Here is a 16,144-nt window from a genome sequence, read left to right on the forward strand (position 1 = left end):
CACATAGCCAGTAACTTCTAGAATTAGAAAGCACAGCCTTCACTCCTGTCTTGTGGTCCCAGAGCAAATGCTCTTCCTCCTCTACATCAAAGTTTATTATATCATGATAATGATATAATAACAAGTGATATAATAATAATAATAATAATGACAGCAGCTAACCTTTACGAATTCCAAGCACTGTTTTAAGCACTTTCCATGTATTCACACAGTTAATCCTCACAGAAGCCTGAGAGGGGAGCACTGTTATTTAAAGTGCAGCTTACAGAGAAAGAGACTAAGTCAGTGGCAGGGTACATAACCTGTCCAAAGCAAGCAGGTGGTTATGGTGGAACCAGGATTTACACCCAGGCACTCAGGCTCCAGATCCTGGGTTTTTAACCACCACATTAAGTCTCTGTTTGGTCTTAGAACACTTTTCTTGTGCTTTGCTGAACATGCTAGATATAGTTTACAGTTGGACGTAAGTGAATTCTCCATTTGGGTAAGCTGCGATCAACTGTATTCACTGAACATTTCTTCAAGACCTAGGTAGTTTAAGAAATACCATCTTAGAGGGGCGCCTGGGTGGCTCAGTGGATTAAGCCTCTGCCTTCAGCTCAGGTCATGATCTCGGGGTCCTGGGATCGAGCCCCGCGTCGGGCTCTCCGCTCAGCGGGGAGCCTGCTTCCCCCTCTCTCTCTGCCTGCTGCTCTGCCTAGTCGTGATCTCTCTCTCTCTCTCTACATCAAATAAATGAAATCTTAAAAAAAAAAAAGAAATACCATCTTAGAAAAAAAAAAAAAGGAGGTACCATCTTCGGTTGAATTTAAGTGTGAAACATTTCAGCACAACTGCTTATTGTCAGATGTTGAAATCCAGTCAAGCAGAGGCCTGTGGTTTCTGGAAAACCCCATGACCACCCTTTCTAAGGTTGATATTTTCTCCCTGAACAAGGTGCCCCTTACTACAAACTGAGAAGCTTGTGCCCTAGACTTTTCCTCCTCAGCACCAACCTCCAGGGAGGCTCCCGCAGGCAGAGGGAGGAGAGTGCCTTACCCAGGGTGAGCATAGGCCATCTGTCGGAACTCGTTGTTCCAGTTAGGTCTTCCGTAGAACGTTTTCTGCTTTAATCCCGTGATCACATCGGTACTTTCATCCCAGTGTAAAGCAATGTGAACAGCCTAAAATAAAAATGGTGACATCAGGTAATATTTAGAAAAAAACACCTTCTCCATAAAAGATCAAGTAATTATGTTCATTTGTAGATTGAATACTCAAAAACATCTCTTCATGTGGCTAGAGATGGTTATCATTAGTATCAGAAATCACTGATTTTGCATTTTGGGATAGACATCCCATCTCATTTATCTTTGTATTCCACCTTGGGCACTCCTGAAACAAAGGGTTTGATGTACGCCTGAGTAACGTGAACCTGGGAGGAATTTTCTTGATTCCTGATGAGCATAGTACCGTAAGTATGGTTAAGGGAAAGGAAGCATTAAGCTACTACCTTTTCTTCTGCCAAATGTCTCAGAAATTAATCTCTGCCTCTGTCCCCATTCACTTAGTATTAAACCTTAGGGATTTGAGAAGGGCACTGCCAGATTAGAATGATAGGAACAATTCAGGAAGCAGCTGGATCTTATAATCAGTTCTGCCTTGTGGGTCGAAACAATTTGAAGTGTACTGTCCAGGTTCTAGTGCTGGGAGGAGGTGGAGTCTGGCAGACAGACTCTGGTGGCCAAGCACAGAGAGGGGCAGGGTTGGAGCTCCATGACCAACCATTTGCCTTCAAATTATATAAGAGTGCACAGGCATCAGGTAAGTAGTGGCCAATAAATAAGAGCCTAGGGCATAGCACTGCCTACTGATGGTATTTCAAGTTGCTGAATTCTGTGCACATCTCCCTGACACCCCACAGCTCTTGTGTTCATGCGTTTCACACTCTTTGGTGCTCCATTTGCTCATGTCCTCTGACTCCTCCTGCTCCTGAGCAATTTGGCTAATAACACTGCTGGGCCAACCGTTACCCCAGGTGAGACCCCAACAGACCAGTCGGTGATGGTGGACAGTGTGGAGTTGCAGAAGCCTGGGCTGCAGGAAGTTGCCAGCAGGCAGGCCTGATCCCAGGTGGCAGGGATCCTTTCGGAATGGAGTTTGGGAGTAGGGGACTCCAGGAGAGGGAGCAACAGTAAGAGGATGGCAGGATCCTCTTCTTGGGCAGGTTTATCAAGACAGAGAAGGAAGCATGAAGTAGGAGACAAGAGCTCAGGAATAGGAAGTCAGGTGGTAGTTGAGGATTGAGCCTTGAAAAGTGGTAGAAGCTGTTATCAGAGCTGGAAGTCAAGGTCAGAGTTGTGTCAGCCTCCAGATTAGAGCAGCCCTCTTGCAGCCCCACAGCACCTCTTGCTTAACAGTAGGATTGACTGGTGCCATACAGTCTGCTGGTTTCAGCTGTGGGCAAAGAAGAAGGCAGAGGCAGCCAATTTACTTTTGACTAAGTGCCAAACCTAATGACCAGCTCAGGCCTATTCTCCTTGGTTTCTCCGCCAATCACATGGCTGAACATTGCTTCTCCTTAATTTTTTACGCATTATAAAATCCTGTTTCTTCTACTTCTTTCTCTGACTCTTCATTCAAGGATGAAATGTCAGATTTGTTTTCCTATGATCTTCTCCTGTCTCACAATGCAGCTGCTTTCCCAGTCTCCAGTCCCTTTTGGGCTATTACTCCCCATTTTCATGGTTCCAATAAGCATCATCTACAAAGATGACTACCAACTTTCTCCCCCTGCCCTCGTCTTCCTGCCCAAGTAGAATCCTGGCAGCATATTTTGATCCCCATGCATATTTTTACATACTTTTTTTCTGTTTCTTCAAATTGATCATCATAGCTCAAATGAAACTTCAAGTAATGTGTGATTCAACTTCCTTCCGCATACAACTATTGAGCAATTCCTAAATGCAGGCACGATACTGTGGGTGAGCAGTACACAAAGAAAGAGAGAAGGCCTCTGCTTTGTGAAGAACTGGTCATCAAGGGGAGAGGAAGCCTACGTGCACAATGTCAATGACATAGATAAGTCAGACCAGAATCCTTCTTTACTAGATACGGAAAGAAAGTGCTCTTGGAGAACGAGACAAATTACCCCACAGAAGCCTCAAGTACTTTTGACTAAGAGAATTGGGGATGGCCAGGTCTTTGAAGAACCATTCCATGTCTAGGCAGTGGGGAGGACAGAGGATGTTAAGTGGCTGTCAGGGAGAGGGAACAGAGAGGGAAGACAGGGAGGCATGCAAACACAAGGCTTGTCTGGTGGCTCTTGAACGAGAGGGGCATGAGGGAACACAACAGAATGAGTTGGTTGCAGTCAGTCAGGAAGGGCCTTAAAGTCTTTGAGGAGAAGTTCGGGCATTATTTAATAGAAAAAAAGGGCCCTTTTCTACTTATGTTAGTGGTACTGTCGAACTACCCATCAGTGATATTCAAACATTTGGAATTATATTCTTTCCATATTTCTCAGCCCAGTGTTCAATTAATCTCCAAACCCTGTTGATTTGCCCTTCATAATACCTTTTCCATCTGTCCCTTCTGTTCTTGTCATTCTGCCACGTTGAGATTATTGAATTCAGCTTAACAATTGGCTATTTCTAAAACAGCCTTTTGATTCCTCGCTGACAGAACGCACCAATTATTTTTTTCCTGGAATTTGAGCATCTAAAGAGTTTCAACGTGTCACGACAAAAATTTAAGAACACGTCTATTTTAATTTATTTCTATTCAGTTAAAGAAGTCTATCTTAAAGCATACTTTGAGAAGGGGCAGAGATATGATGGGGCAGAGTTGTATTGTCATGAAATCAAACAAAGCCTCAGGTCTCAAAACTCTCAAATGACTGGGAATTCAGAGATGGGCACAAGGAAGAGCAAGCACAGTACTTGAAAGCAAAACAAACAAACAAACAAACAAAAAACAAACAAAGGCTGTATTTGTACTTTATCCAATGGATCATTAGTCGAAAATCCTGTTTGAATAAGGTAAATGTTTGTTTGGAAAACGTACTTAACACTATTTAATTCATTAAGATGTTTTAAGCCTCCTTCCGAAGGAACCTGTATTTCCCAAAGGAAATTATCCTAAAGGAATACATATTTAAGACCAATGGCAAATAAGACCCTAAAAATTCATTTAGCTACTGAATTTTAAGCTAAGTCTTACCCAAAGGTACAGAGTTAAATTTCAGCTATGTCCTGTAGGCCTGTGTGTGTGTGTGTGTGTGTGTGTGTGTGTGTGTGTGTGTGTTTAAGAGAGGCAGGGAGAGAGCAGGAGTAACCATGCTCAGGAACACTTTCATTTGTGAATTTAGTGATTAATGCAAATCTTGGCTCAGACATACTTTCCTTAAAGTAAATATCAACAGGATCGACGTACGTTTTATAAATCTAGTGATCACTTCATTGTCAGCTTCCATATTTGAGGAGTTAAATAAGATTTATTTATTTAATTTTTAAAAGATTTTATTTATTTATTTGACAGAGATGACAAGTAGGCAGAGAGGCAAGCAGAGAGAGAGAGAGGAGGAATCGGGCTCCCTGCTGAGCAGAGAGCCTGATACGGGGCTCGATCCCAGGACCCTGGGATCATGATCTGAGCCAAAGGCAGAGACTTTAACCCACTGAGCCCCCCAGGCACCCCAAGGAGTTAAATAAGATTTAAAACTTAGTCATTATCATTCAATATTGTCAACCCTGAAATTCTATCCTAGTGCAATATTTTGATATACATTATTTTTGGTAAACGCAACCTTACTATTTCACTGATACAATATGGTGCAGAACATGTGCCACAACAGACGATCCTCTTGATCTTGGGTGAATGAACATATGTGCACACACTTTCAAGAATGTCTTAAGAGAAAGAAGTCTCTAGATAAATCATGTATTCATAATGATTATTTTCTGTAGATGCTCATATACTTCTTAACACAAAATGTCGGACGTAAACACTTGGGTGTTTTTTCCTGCTAACTCTGAATAGCTCAAAGCATTGAATTAGAACCAAACAGGAGCCGAACAAAACAATACATCTGCTCGGGAATATTCGCTCGATGTCACCAAAATGACAAATGCAACTTTAAGTGACCTAATTATTCTCGGATTTCCATGCTTAGGATTGTCTTCCTTCCATTAACCACTTCTTTCCCAATCTTCTTTCCTATTCCTCAATAAGTTAACTGTCAATTTTTTTTTTATTGCTATGATTTGAATAGCTCTTTCTAACCTGGTTTATTTTATTCTTCTTTTCTTTTTAAGAACATGCAAATAATTCTTTCATGCCACCAGATAACTAAATAGCTCATTATTGACACTGTTGCTCTGCTTTTTGTTCCATTATTAGATGACTTATGTAATACTGATTATTCTAAGAGTTGTATCAGTACCTGATTTTCATCCCAGCCAGTAAGAAATATATGATAACTCAGAAAATGAGCTTTCCCCCGCTCACTCATAAGTGTTTCCAGCGAGAGTAAGAGATCAGCAAACCACTCAAAAGCCTTTGGATCCCGGCAAATCCAGTAGAAATACACCTGTCAAGAGAGAAGACAAGAGAACGGATTTGTCCCTCTTTTCATAATGTGCTGATAATCACAGACTACTTTATCTCCATTAAATTATTTGAGCTCAAATGGGCACTTCTGCAAAATGACATGCTTCTCTCTGCCAGGGAACAGTCACACTGTGATTTCTTTTGAAAAATTTCACATTGTGTTTGAAACAGTCCAGAGTGAATTCAGAGTCAGGAGTCTGTGGGCTGTTGCCAGTTTCACTGGATGAGGATCAATTCACCACATTCCTGGCTGTGCTTCTTTTGAACGAGGTTAATAATCATAACTAGCTGTGCCTTTCACAGCTCCCAAAGGGGGATAAACCATTAGACCAACCCCCTTCATCTTTACTCATGACCTAAGCTTGGGGTTTGAACTCTCTTCTCCAGAGACCTGAAAGGCTTGTGCACTAATCCACTTCACCATCACGGCTTTTGACTTCTGAAGGGTGGAGATTATGGCAATCGCTGAACCAAGACACACAGGCCAGAAGTTTCCCTCAGCCAGACATATCAGTGTCCGATAAGGCTGGCGGGTGTTGGTTATGGTTGAGTGTCAACTACTATAATGAAATTATGTCTAGGAACATTTTTTTTTTTAACTTTCTGTGTTTAGCAAATGGCATGTGACAAGAAGTAGTCTGGGTTTGCTGAAATAAAGGCTTAGTTTTGTGCTTTGAGTTTTAGGTAATTGGATCTAGAAGAAACCACAGGAGAAAGATCTATTAATTCTTTTTTTTTTTTTTTAAGATTTTATTTATTTGACAGAGAGAGAGAGAGATCACAAGTAGGTGGAGAGGCAGGCAGAGAGAGAGAGAGAGAGGAGGAAGCAGGCTCCCCACTGAGCAGAGAGCCCGGTACGGGGCTTGACCCTGGGACCCTGGGATCACGACCCGAGCTGAAGGCAGAGGCTTTAACCCACTGAGCCACCCAGGTGCCCCAGATCTATTAATTCTCCTGATTTTTCTCACACCCCTATTCCTTTCCGCTCACTACTCTTTCCTGCACCCCTTCCGCAAAGAGACTTCTCTATTGCTTAATAAGATTTACCAGGGGGCTGGCCTTGACCTTCAATGGGAAATATCTCCTCCAATAGACGGTGAATATTCCTGCCACCCCTTTCCACCGGCCAGCCTGCAAGCTCACAATCATGATGGAAGTTCTATATGAGATTTAATTAACAGATCAAGTTCATGAGGAGAAAAAATTCACAGAATATGTTTCAAGGTAAACATCTTGCCTATTTTCTCCAGGTTTGTACAGGAGTTTATAATATTAACAGTCATTAAGAGCAAAACCAAGTGAGGATAAGACCTTTTCTCTTAAGAAAACAGATAAACATAAGGGAAGGGGGGAAAAATAGAGGGAAGCACACCATAAGAGACTCTTAACTACAGAGAACAAACATAGTTCCTGGAAGAGGGGGAGTGGTGGATGTGCTAAATGGGTGAAGTGCCCCAAGGAGGGCCCTTGTTGTGTTGAGCACTTGGTGTTGTATTAAGTGATGAATCACTAAATTCTATTCCTGAAATCAATATTATACCATATGTAAACTAACTAGAATTTAAATAAAAATTTGGAACAAAAAGGAATTAGAGCCCAATATTTGTTGGACAGCTATGACTCAGAAGGCACTTTCAATACTACTCCCAGCTCAAATTATAATCTCTAAGTGTGTTAATCCCCAAAAGCAGTGTCTTTCTCTTTGAAGTCTTAAGTCTGAGCTAATGATTCCTTCCACTGAAGGCCCCATGGGCCCCCACAAGTATAGTGATTGTGTTCACCCACTCATTGACTCAGCAAACACTTACTCTGTGAGTAAGCATAGTGCTTACTCTATGTCAAGACTGTTCTCCTCTCTGGAACTTCAAGAGCAAACAGAAGAGGCAAAAATCTGCTGTTCTCCTAGAGACTGCATGTAGAGGAAGAAGGAAGATGCTAATAAGTAAAACATAGAGTACATCAAAGAGTGATAAGTACTATGGAGAAACACAGAGCAGGCTGGAAAGGGCTGTAATCCTGAGTCAAGTGGTCAAGGGATGGAAACATTTAAGCAAAGACAAAAGGAAGCAGAGGAATCATTGTTAGGGTAGGAGACTTACAGAAGGAGTGGGATCTCTGGGGAAGACTCAGGGGGCCAATGTGGCTGAAGTTGTGAAGGAGGGGAAGGCAGTAAGAGATGAGGTCTAATGGGAAGGCTGGGAGGTATGGACATGGGGTTTGGGGCCATCTTGACTTCTACTCTGAGTGAGCTGGGAAAGCACTGCATGGTGTTGAGCAGGGGAGCGACAGGGTCTGAGGAAGGATCAGGAGGAAGAGTCCCTGGGAGACTGGAGGCCAGGAGGCTGACTTGATAACCAATGTTGGTGATTAGCACCGCTATCTTCTTGCTTTTCACTTTGCATCTTGCCTAATCTAAATTATTCTTTGAAAACCTGAGCCCTCCCTTTGACTTGCTTTGCTCCCGGTGGACACAGAAAATCTATTGACTGAATTTAATACCATTCTTACCGACGCACCTCCCCTTCCTTCCTGCTCTCGGTAGTTGTTTTACCTAGAAACATTGATGGTGGCATTTGGATGAGAACAAACATCATTGATTTATTTTCTTTTATTTCCACTCCTTAAGGGATGTGCTTCAGATACATTCATATAGGAACAATACCCCACTTACTTTTTAGAAAACTTGTCAATTTCAGATCTAGTCTCAATCATCCTTCCTTGAAAAATGCCCACATCTTAGCTTCCTGCTCACATTGACCCTGATCCTTTCAAATAGAAATCATGCCTGTCCTTGCTTTCTTGTGGCTTAGCAGTGTGTCAGCCTTCTTAGGGCTTGCCAAGCCTTTTATACTTTTTACTTCCTTGTAATGGCTTTGTGTGTTTTTCCCTCTGTAATTGACTTAGAGGTGACACTGGGCAGCTTTGGTGCAAGAGGCAATGAAGGAACACTGAATAGGCTCAGAAGTGCTTCAGGCAGAAAAAGAAGAAAAGAGGCTTTGAACAGAGAAAGAGCCTATTTACTTTGACTCTCTTTCATCCTAACGGTGAGGGACACTCACTGTGAAGGGACAGGGCAGTTCCACTTCCGCATTTCGTCCAGTAGGAAAGACCTGGTCGCTGGTAGAACAAATATCCCAGACAACAGGCTATACCTCTGTGATCTGCCCAAACTCATCCCTCCTCGGTGTCCAAAAATAAAAAACCCCAAATCAGTTACCTATCTAAAGCTTGGCTTCCAGAATTCTGTAGCTGATATCAGAGGCCCCAAATAACTTAAGGTTATTTGAATAAGTTTTGTTTAACAGAAAGCTATCTTCCTTCAAGAGATGAAAGTTCTGAACTTTCATTGGAACAAAGTTACTGCTTCTAACAGGACTCATGTTTCTGTAGATCTAACTCATGTTTCTGTAGATCTAATGGAGTCCCAGATGTTTTAGGAGATGACTCCAGGAGTGGACAATGGTTTTATGGAGCACTGTGTGCATGTGGCCTGTCGCAGGCCTTCGGGTCACATGCTTCCTGGCGTGGACCACCCATCCCAAACTCAGCCACCTCCACTTCAGAGGGCCTGGGTCTGAGCCACACACAGTGCTCTTTTCTCTGACAGCCACCTCCTCCCCATGTTCCTTACAACTCTAAGAATTCTGCAGACTTGCATGTGGACCAGGTCAAGGAGATCTGAGGCCAGAAGGAAATGGACCTGTGCCACTTTTTGAGAAATAATTTCAGAAAATGAAGTAAGAAAAGCTACTCATCTATTTTACTAGCAGAATCCACAGATGTTCCCTTTCTCATGGCCTGGATGGGCATCCCCAAACACAGAGTACAACCTGTGTTTCTTTGATCCCAAATCCATTTCTTGAGAATGGAATGGGGGCAAAAAACTATTTATTTATATATCTATATATTTATGGCCCACAATCTCTCCAAAGAAGGAAACTGTACACAAGGACACAGTTTTATGACGCTGTTGGCAGAGTAATTAAACATTGTGAGCCCTTGAGTCCTCTAAACTGTCCTAGACTCCCACCTTCACCATCTACAAGCTGGGTAACTGGGGGAAGTTTTTCTTTTAACTTGAACCTAGATCACTGCATATATAAACAAACAAAGAAAACAACCCTCTAGAACAAGCAACCTGTGAGTGAGAATGAAAAGTATGGTTCATGGGAGCATTGGGCACAAGGTCTGACACAGGCATTAAGTGCTCAGAGCTGTTAGTTTTGAATGCTGCTCTCCTCACTGTCGTTTGGAGGAGCTTACAGAATGAATACACACGTTTATATTAGAGACAGCAAAGGGAATCTTTGACTTACTTGGGGGTCTGTGTTCCCACTGGGCACTTGTGAATTATAGAGGTGGTGATCACTGAGAGGAGGTGAAGCCCAACTTTATCTCCAGCACCAGTCTGGGAACCTTAACATTGATAAGGATGTGGTCCCAACTGAGGAACCCCTTCACTAGCAAAGCAACACTCCATGCTATGTGTGTGCTATTCAAGATGCAGTTTATGGGGTGCCAAGGTTAACCCTTACCTTGACCAATGCCTCCACCCAGGAGAAAGCCAATGAAGTTACACTGTGACCCTGCCTTCTTCTGGACAGTGCCTTCTTTTCCCCACTGTTATGAACTGAGTATTTGTATCATCTCCAAATTTATATGTTGAAACCCAATGTGATGGCATTGGGAGGTGGGCCTTTGAGAGGTGGTTAGATTTAGATGAGGTCATGAGAACAGGGCCTCCAATGATGGGATTAGTGTCCTTCTGAGAATAAAAAGAGACCAGAGCTCTCTCTGTCTCTGTCACATGAGGAAGGACACAGCGAGAAGGTGGCCATCTGCAAGCCAGAAAGAGAGGCCTCATCAAAACCCAACCATGTTGGCTCCCTGATCTCAGACCTCCAGCCTCAAGAACTGTGAAAAATAAACATTTGTTGTGTAAACCACCGTCTATAATATTTCTGTTATAGCAGCCTGAACTATATGCTGTACGCTAAGATATCCATGCTGTACAAAACAACATGGAACTGACAGAAAGAAGTAGGGTGATGGAGACTTCCCCTGAGAGAATCTTGACCATTTTCCAAAAAAAAAAAAAAAAAAAAGAATTTTTCCTCTCTAAAAAGATAAAGACTGTGATTGATTAAAACATAAATGAATGATTATTATCCTCAATAAATGGTAGCTATTATCATCCTGGTTTTTATTTTGTTGTTGTTGCGAAGGTCTTCCTGGATGGATAAAGGGGCAAACAAATTTTGAAGCCACTATTCCTTCTTATTGAGAAACTTCTTTAATGTGGCTTCCATGTCCCATTTTAAGGAAATATAATTATAAAATAATTTTTCTGGTTAACCATTATAAGACTGAGACCAGTCTTTGTCAGTCATTTTTAGTCTCTAAGACTTCTTCTTTAGAAGAGTTTTATAGTGAATTATTTCATGGCTATATTTCCGCTTGGCCCAATGAGAGAGGACTGACCTTGTTGGTCCCTCAGTTTGTTCTAATTATAGTTGTAAGACTTCGTGGGCAACCAAAATGTTCATTAATAATAAAACCATTACATCGAAAGGGGGGATAGCCATACTTTGGAATACTCTGAAGACACCAAATAAAATGGAGTCAGTCAGTAGGTATTGACACCTAAGGTGCTCTAAGCCGTATTATAAAGGGCAAGGAAAACAAATCAAAGTGCATGTTTCTCTTTCTCCTTCCCGACCCACATCTCCAGGTAAAAATAGAACAACACCCTGTATATGCGTATGGGTGCAAATGCATGGAGAAAGAATGGAATGAGACATCTTCCAATGTTTAATGGAAAGCAAAGTGGTGGTGGTGGTTCGTTTGGGGAGGAAGGCTAAGGAAGGGAGAACTTTTGACTATTTTATTTTTTATTTGAGTCTTTTACAAGGACATTATGGTCTTGCATGGCTTGTGTGGTTAATAAACTAAAGTATTAAAATATTAATACTGGTCACCTCCCCACAGGGCAACAGTGAGGCCTGAATTTTTTGAGGGTGTCTAGTGAAAGATGGGGGGCACAGGTGTCTTCTGGAGGGGCACATGTGGCCTTGTGTTCCCCAGTTCAATTTATTACAACACCGTCAGTGGTTAGCGGAGATGATCAATTCCAGGAGTAGCCAGAGCTCCAGTGTGAGGGAAAGGGAAAACAAATAATTTCTCAAACTAAACAGATTAAATTAAGTGCATTTTTCATTCATTAGAAAAGAGAGCAGGCCCTCCTTTGTTTTATTAATATATTTAAGTAGAGTATGGATTTTTGCCTTTCTTGGCCTCTTTGCCTTGTTCCCACTGGCCTGAGCTGTCTTTTTATTTGAATTATCTGTTTATTATATTAGTTTAAGGACCCAAGGCCATCTTGCATGGGACACACTATAAATACCCATTATCATGGTTATGTATTATTGGGGTGATGAAGGAAGACAATTTATGGAGAAATGAGATTATCTTGGTTTTTCTATAATCTATCTTATTATAGTCTGAAGATTACATATGCAGTTAGGAAAAGGAACCAAATCGTCTAGTTGGCTGTTCTCTCCACCCTGTCTACACGGCTGTGATATTTGGGGATCTAAAATGTATAAGCCAATATATTTATGCCTGCCATTCCCTCCTCCCCATTTGCACACACTTATTTCATTCATCATTTTGACAGTTTGCACAAGCAAACTGTCCTAATTTTTTTTCAAGAGCTCTTTTCACAAATTGAGTGTGATGTGGAATTAATCATCCCGTTAGGCAGGCGTTGGAGGTTGTTCATTGCTATGGGACATTTGCACCCCTAGCGATCAGCGTCCTTTGAATTGCATCATAGAGACTCCTCAACCACTCACACCCGCTTCCCTCATCCTGAAGGAGTGAGTGACGGGTGCTCCTCTGCCTCCAAGTAAGCGAAGTTTGGCTCGTACTCTTGTGTTGAAAATACCCCTTTCACATATTACAGCTTTTCCCCACTTCTCCCCCCACCCCATAAGCCATCATTCTACTTATTTTTACTTTGTCCTCTTGGGAAATTTCCTCCTAACCACTTCTCCCCCTCCTCCCCGCCATCTTTAAAAATAAAAGATAGTTAGGAAGAAATTTTAAACACCAGATTCAAATAGAAAGTGCTACACATGATCCTAGAGAAGCAGCAGGCATCCTATTGGCTATTCTCCTGCATTTTACTTAGAAGTGTTCTAGAATAACATGGCAGAGGAGAAGGGTAAGGAGATGTAGTTTGCAATGGTAGCAACCAAGAAATCTCTGCAGTTTTTTTTTTTTTTTTAATTGTGGACTTGCAACATCAGGTTTGTATGTAAAAAAAATGTATTCCTTTATGTGAACTGGTCTTGCATGGAGGTAGAAAATCCCACCTGATTGCAGTTAACCCTTCAGGCTTAAATTTCCAGCTCTGAACCCCTATGCTGCATTTCCCCCTTTGTCTGTTACAGAAGAGAACAATCTGAAAACTATAGCCCAGATCCATAATTGTGCGGACTTGTTGGATGAATATGTATTGCTGTGCTCTCCTGGACTTTAAAAATTATATAGATGCCGACAGTTTCATGGAAAGAGTATTTACATCTCAAATACATGTAGGTGGTCCTGACAAATATTAGTTACATAAGCCTAATGATAGCTGTAGTCAAAGAAACACAATGTGGCTTTAAAACAGAAAAACTTCTTAAACTTTTTCTCCCGCACGCAGACTCTAACCAGGTGGTCTTAACCGAAATTTTCAGCGTAAACTCTCAATAGCATGAAATCTCACTTTTTGCATAAAAAGGCTGGAAAGTGGAAATTAGAAACGCATGCTCCCAATGTGACTCAGTAGCTAACCAACTAGATGACTTTGGACAAATCACTTCGCAGTCTAAGTACAGACACTGACGTTCAGGGTCATATGCAAAGCTGGAAGGTTAAGACCTCTCAAATTATTTTGTGATTCTAAGCTTTTAGCTTTCTTTCTTCCATATAGCTTTATTCTGACCTTTATTTTCAGTGGGCTATTGACTGAATATTGTCCCCAATTTTTGCAAGTTATAAAAACATTGGTTTTTAAATTTCCAATTCTTTGGTTTTTTTGGGGGGGGCGATAGAGATCAATGTCCCAGTTTTATAGTTTGGTGGTAACTGCTTAACCCTCCCACTTGAAATAGCCTGAGAAACCTCATGAACAGAGCCCAGAAGTAACAATGAAACAGTGAAGGAGGAGGTGATATCAGGATCTTGTGGGTTCCTATATGAACTTTACGATTTCATGGGTTCTTACAAGAATTTTTCCTATTTGTAGCAAAATAATTGGAACATATTCTTTGAATTATAAAATTACTGAACAGGGGTGCCTGGGTGGCTCAGTGGGTTAAAGCCTCTGCCTTCTGCTTGGGTCATGGTCCCAGGGTCCTGGGATCGAGCCCCGCATCGGGCTCTCTGCTCCGTGGAGAGCCTGCTTTCTCCTTTCTCTCTACCTGCCTTTCTGCCTGCTTGTGATCTCTGTCTGTCAAATAAATAAAAATCTTAAAAAAAAAATTACTGAACAAATAGTCTTTTTGGTTAAATAAAAGATGAATTAATCTTAGTAATCTAGCATTTTATAAAAAATTACATGGAAGCCATTTGTTCATTTTGGCAGGAAGACATTTATTCACTCATTGATTTATTCAAAAATTGCAACGTGTGCATATGTATGTGTGTGTGTGAGTTTGTGTATCTCATTATAAAGATACGCAAAGAAGCCATATGCAAGAAGCCCAGAATCTATGAGGGGAAATGGGTTCCTTTGTGAACATGACATAAAAGCACACTGATAACAGTTATTGAGAGAAAGTTGAGGTAGTATCAATCTGGTGTGAGGAGAGTGAAAGGCTTATCATGTCAGTATCAAAAGGTCTGGAACATGGTAGGTGCTCAGTAGATATTCACGGAGTGAATAAGTGAATGAAAGTGAGACAGCAATCCATCATGTGTGAAATGTAACGTGACCTTTAGTGTTGTGACAACCATGAAGCAAGAAACTGCTTCTGCGGATAGGTTTTACATGGCAGACAGTGAGAGGAAAGAAAATGCTTAGGGGATTGAGAAATCATCATAAACTGTAACAAAGCATTGCTGGGAGTGGGGATCTGAATAAACAAAAGAGTAGCTGTTGTGCCGGTTTTGTACCATAGACTGAATGTCTGTGTCCCCCAGAATTCGTATTTTGAAATTCAATCCCTGATGCAATACTATTTGGAAGTGGGATCTGTGGGAGGTGCTTTGTTCATACAGGAGGAACCCTCATGAATGGGATTAGTGCCCTTATAAAAAAGACTCCAGACTTCTAAACCCATGTATCTACTTTTTCTTCATTGAGTTGCCAATAGCGAGTCAACAAATTTGACTCTTGCTGACCAGAAACAAAACAAAACAAAACAAAACAAAACAAAACAAATCCCACCTTCCAAACCAAAACTACCAAGAGCTACCTCATCTCTTTCTGCTCTGGGAAGTTAGAGCCGGGAGACTGTCACTTGTCAACCAGGAAGCAGGCTCTCATCAGACACCAAGTCAGCCAGTCCATTGATCTTGGACTTCCCAGCATTGCAACTGTGAGAAATCCCATTTCTGCTGTTTATAAGTGACCCAAGTGTATGGTATTGTGCTAAAGCAGCCCAAACAGACTAAGACACTTTGTTGAACTTATCGTGGTATAGAGGAAATATGATGAGTCAACATTCGAGGAGTGGATTCGAACTCTTGTTCTACGATTTATTGGCCAGCTGTGTTTTGAGTTCCTCAGTAGTAAACTGAGGATGTTACTTATCCCAAACAACAATTACGATAATTTGATACTATGATGCTATCATTCCTATGAGCTTTGTGATTGGATTTAGTTTTCTCAAGTGTAAATGGGAATAAAAATGGTGAGTTCCTTAAAAAGATGATGTGAGATAGTGTGTATAAAATGCCTAACATCCTGCCTGCTAGGTAGTCAAGGCTTGATGAATCTAAGCTATTAGTAGCAGGAGTACTAGCGATCTATCTACATCTTTGGCAGCTCTAATGAACTTTTATATCATTTTATACACATTTACATTACATTATTTACACATCTTATTATTGATTTGTCCTCTTTGGTATTAAAACTCCCTGTTAGATACGGACTCTTCTTTCTCTGTTGTGCAGCTCAGAGAGGTGACCTGAGTCACTCAAGATGATGCTTCTAGAGAGGGTAGAATCAGGCTGAGACGGATTCTCTGGCCAGGGATCCCTCAGTCTGCCTACAATACAATGGTGGCAGTCATATCTACCATATGTTTGTTATGTCATGGAAAGAGCCAGATGGATCTAAGTTTGAATCCTCATTCTGCCTTTTATTACCCATGTATTTTTAGGGCAGTCATTTTGGTTTGTTAAGTTTCAGGGTTTTTTTGTGTGTGTGAAAAGCAGGCTTGCTATTGTCTACTATATAAGGTTGTTGGGAGTTATAACAATCAAATGAGAAAATGTATGTCAAGCGCCTGTCATTTGGAACTCATGAAATGATAGCTGATTTTTCTCTTATTTCTTAGTT

General features: G+C 41.3%; 1 protein-coding gene across 1 annotated transcript in view; it reads right to left on the reverse strand.

Moving 5' to 3' along the window:
- NOX3 (NADPH oxidase 3) overlaps positions 1 to 16,144 on the reverse strand; it is a 56,859-nt gene that overhangs the window by 9,449 nt on the left and 31,266 nt on the right. Inside the window, exons 11-12 of the mRNA XM_047734063.1 lie at positions 5,423 to 5,569; positions 1,039 to 1,163 (exon numbers count right to left, since the gene is read on the reverse strand). Coding sequence (XP_047590019.1) covers positions 1,039 to 1,163; positions 5,423 to 5,569 — 272 coding nt within the window. The remainder of the gene's footprint in view (positions 1 to 1,038; positions 1,164 to 5,422; positions 5,570 to 16,144) is intronic.

Source organism: Lutra lutra, chromosome 6, assembly GCF_902655055.1.
Source record: "Lutra lutra chromosome 6, mLutLut1.2, whole genome shotgun sequence".
NCBI classification, from domain to species: domain Eukaryota; kingdom Metazoa; phylum Chordata; class Mammalia; order Carnivora; family Mustelidae; genus Lutra; species Lutra lutra.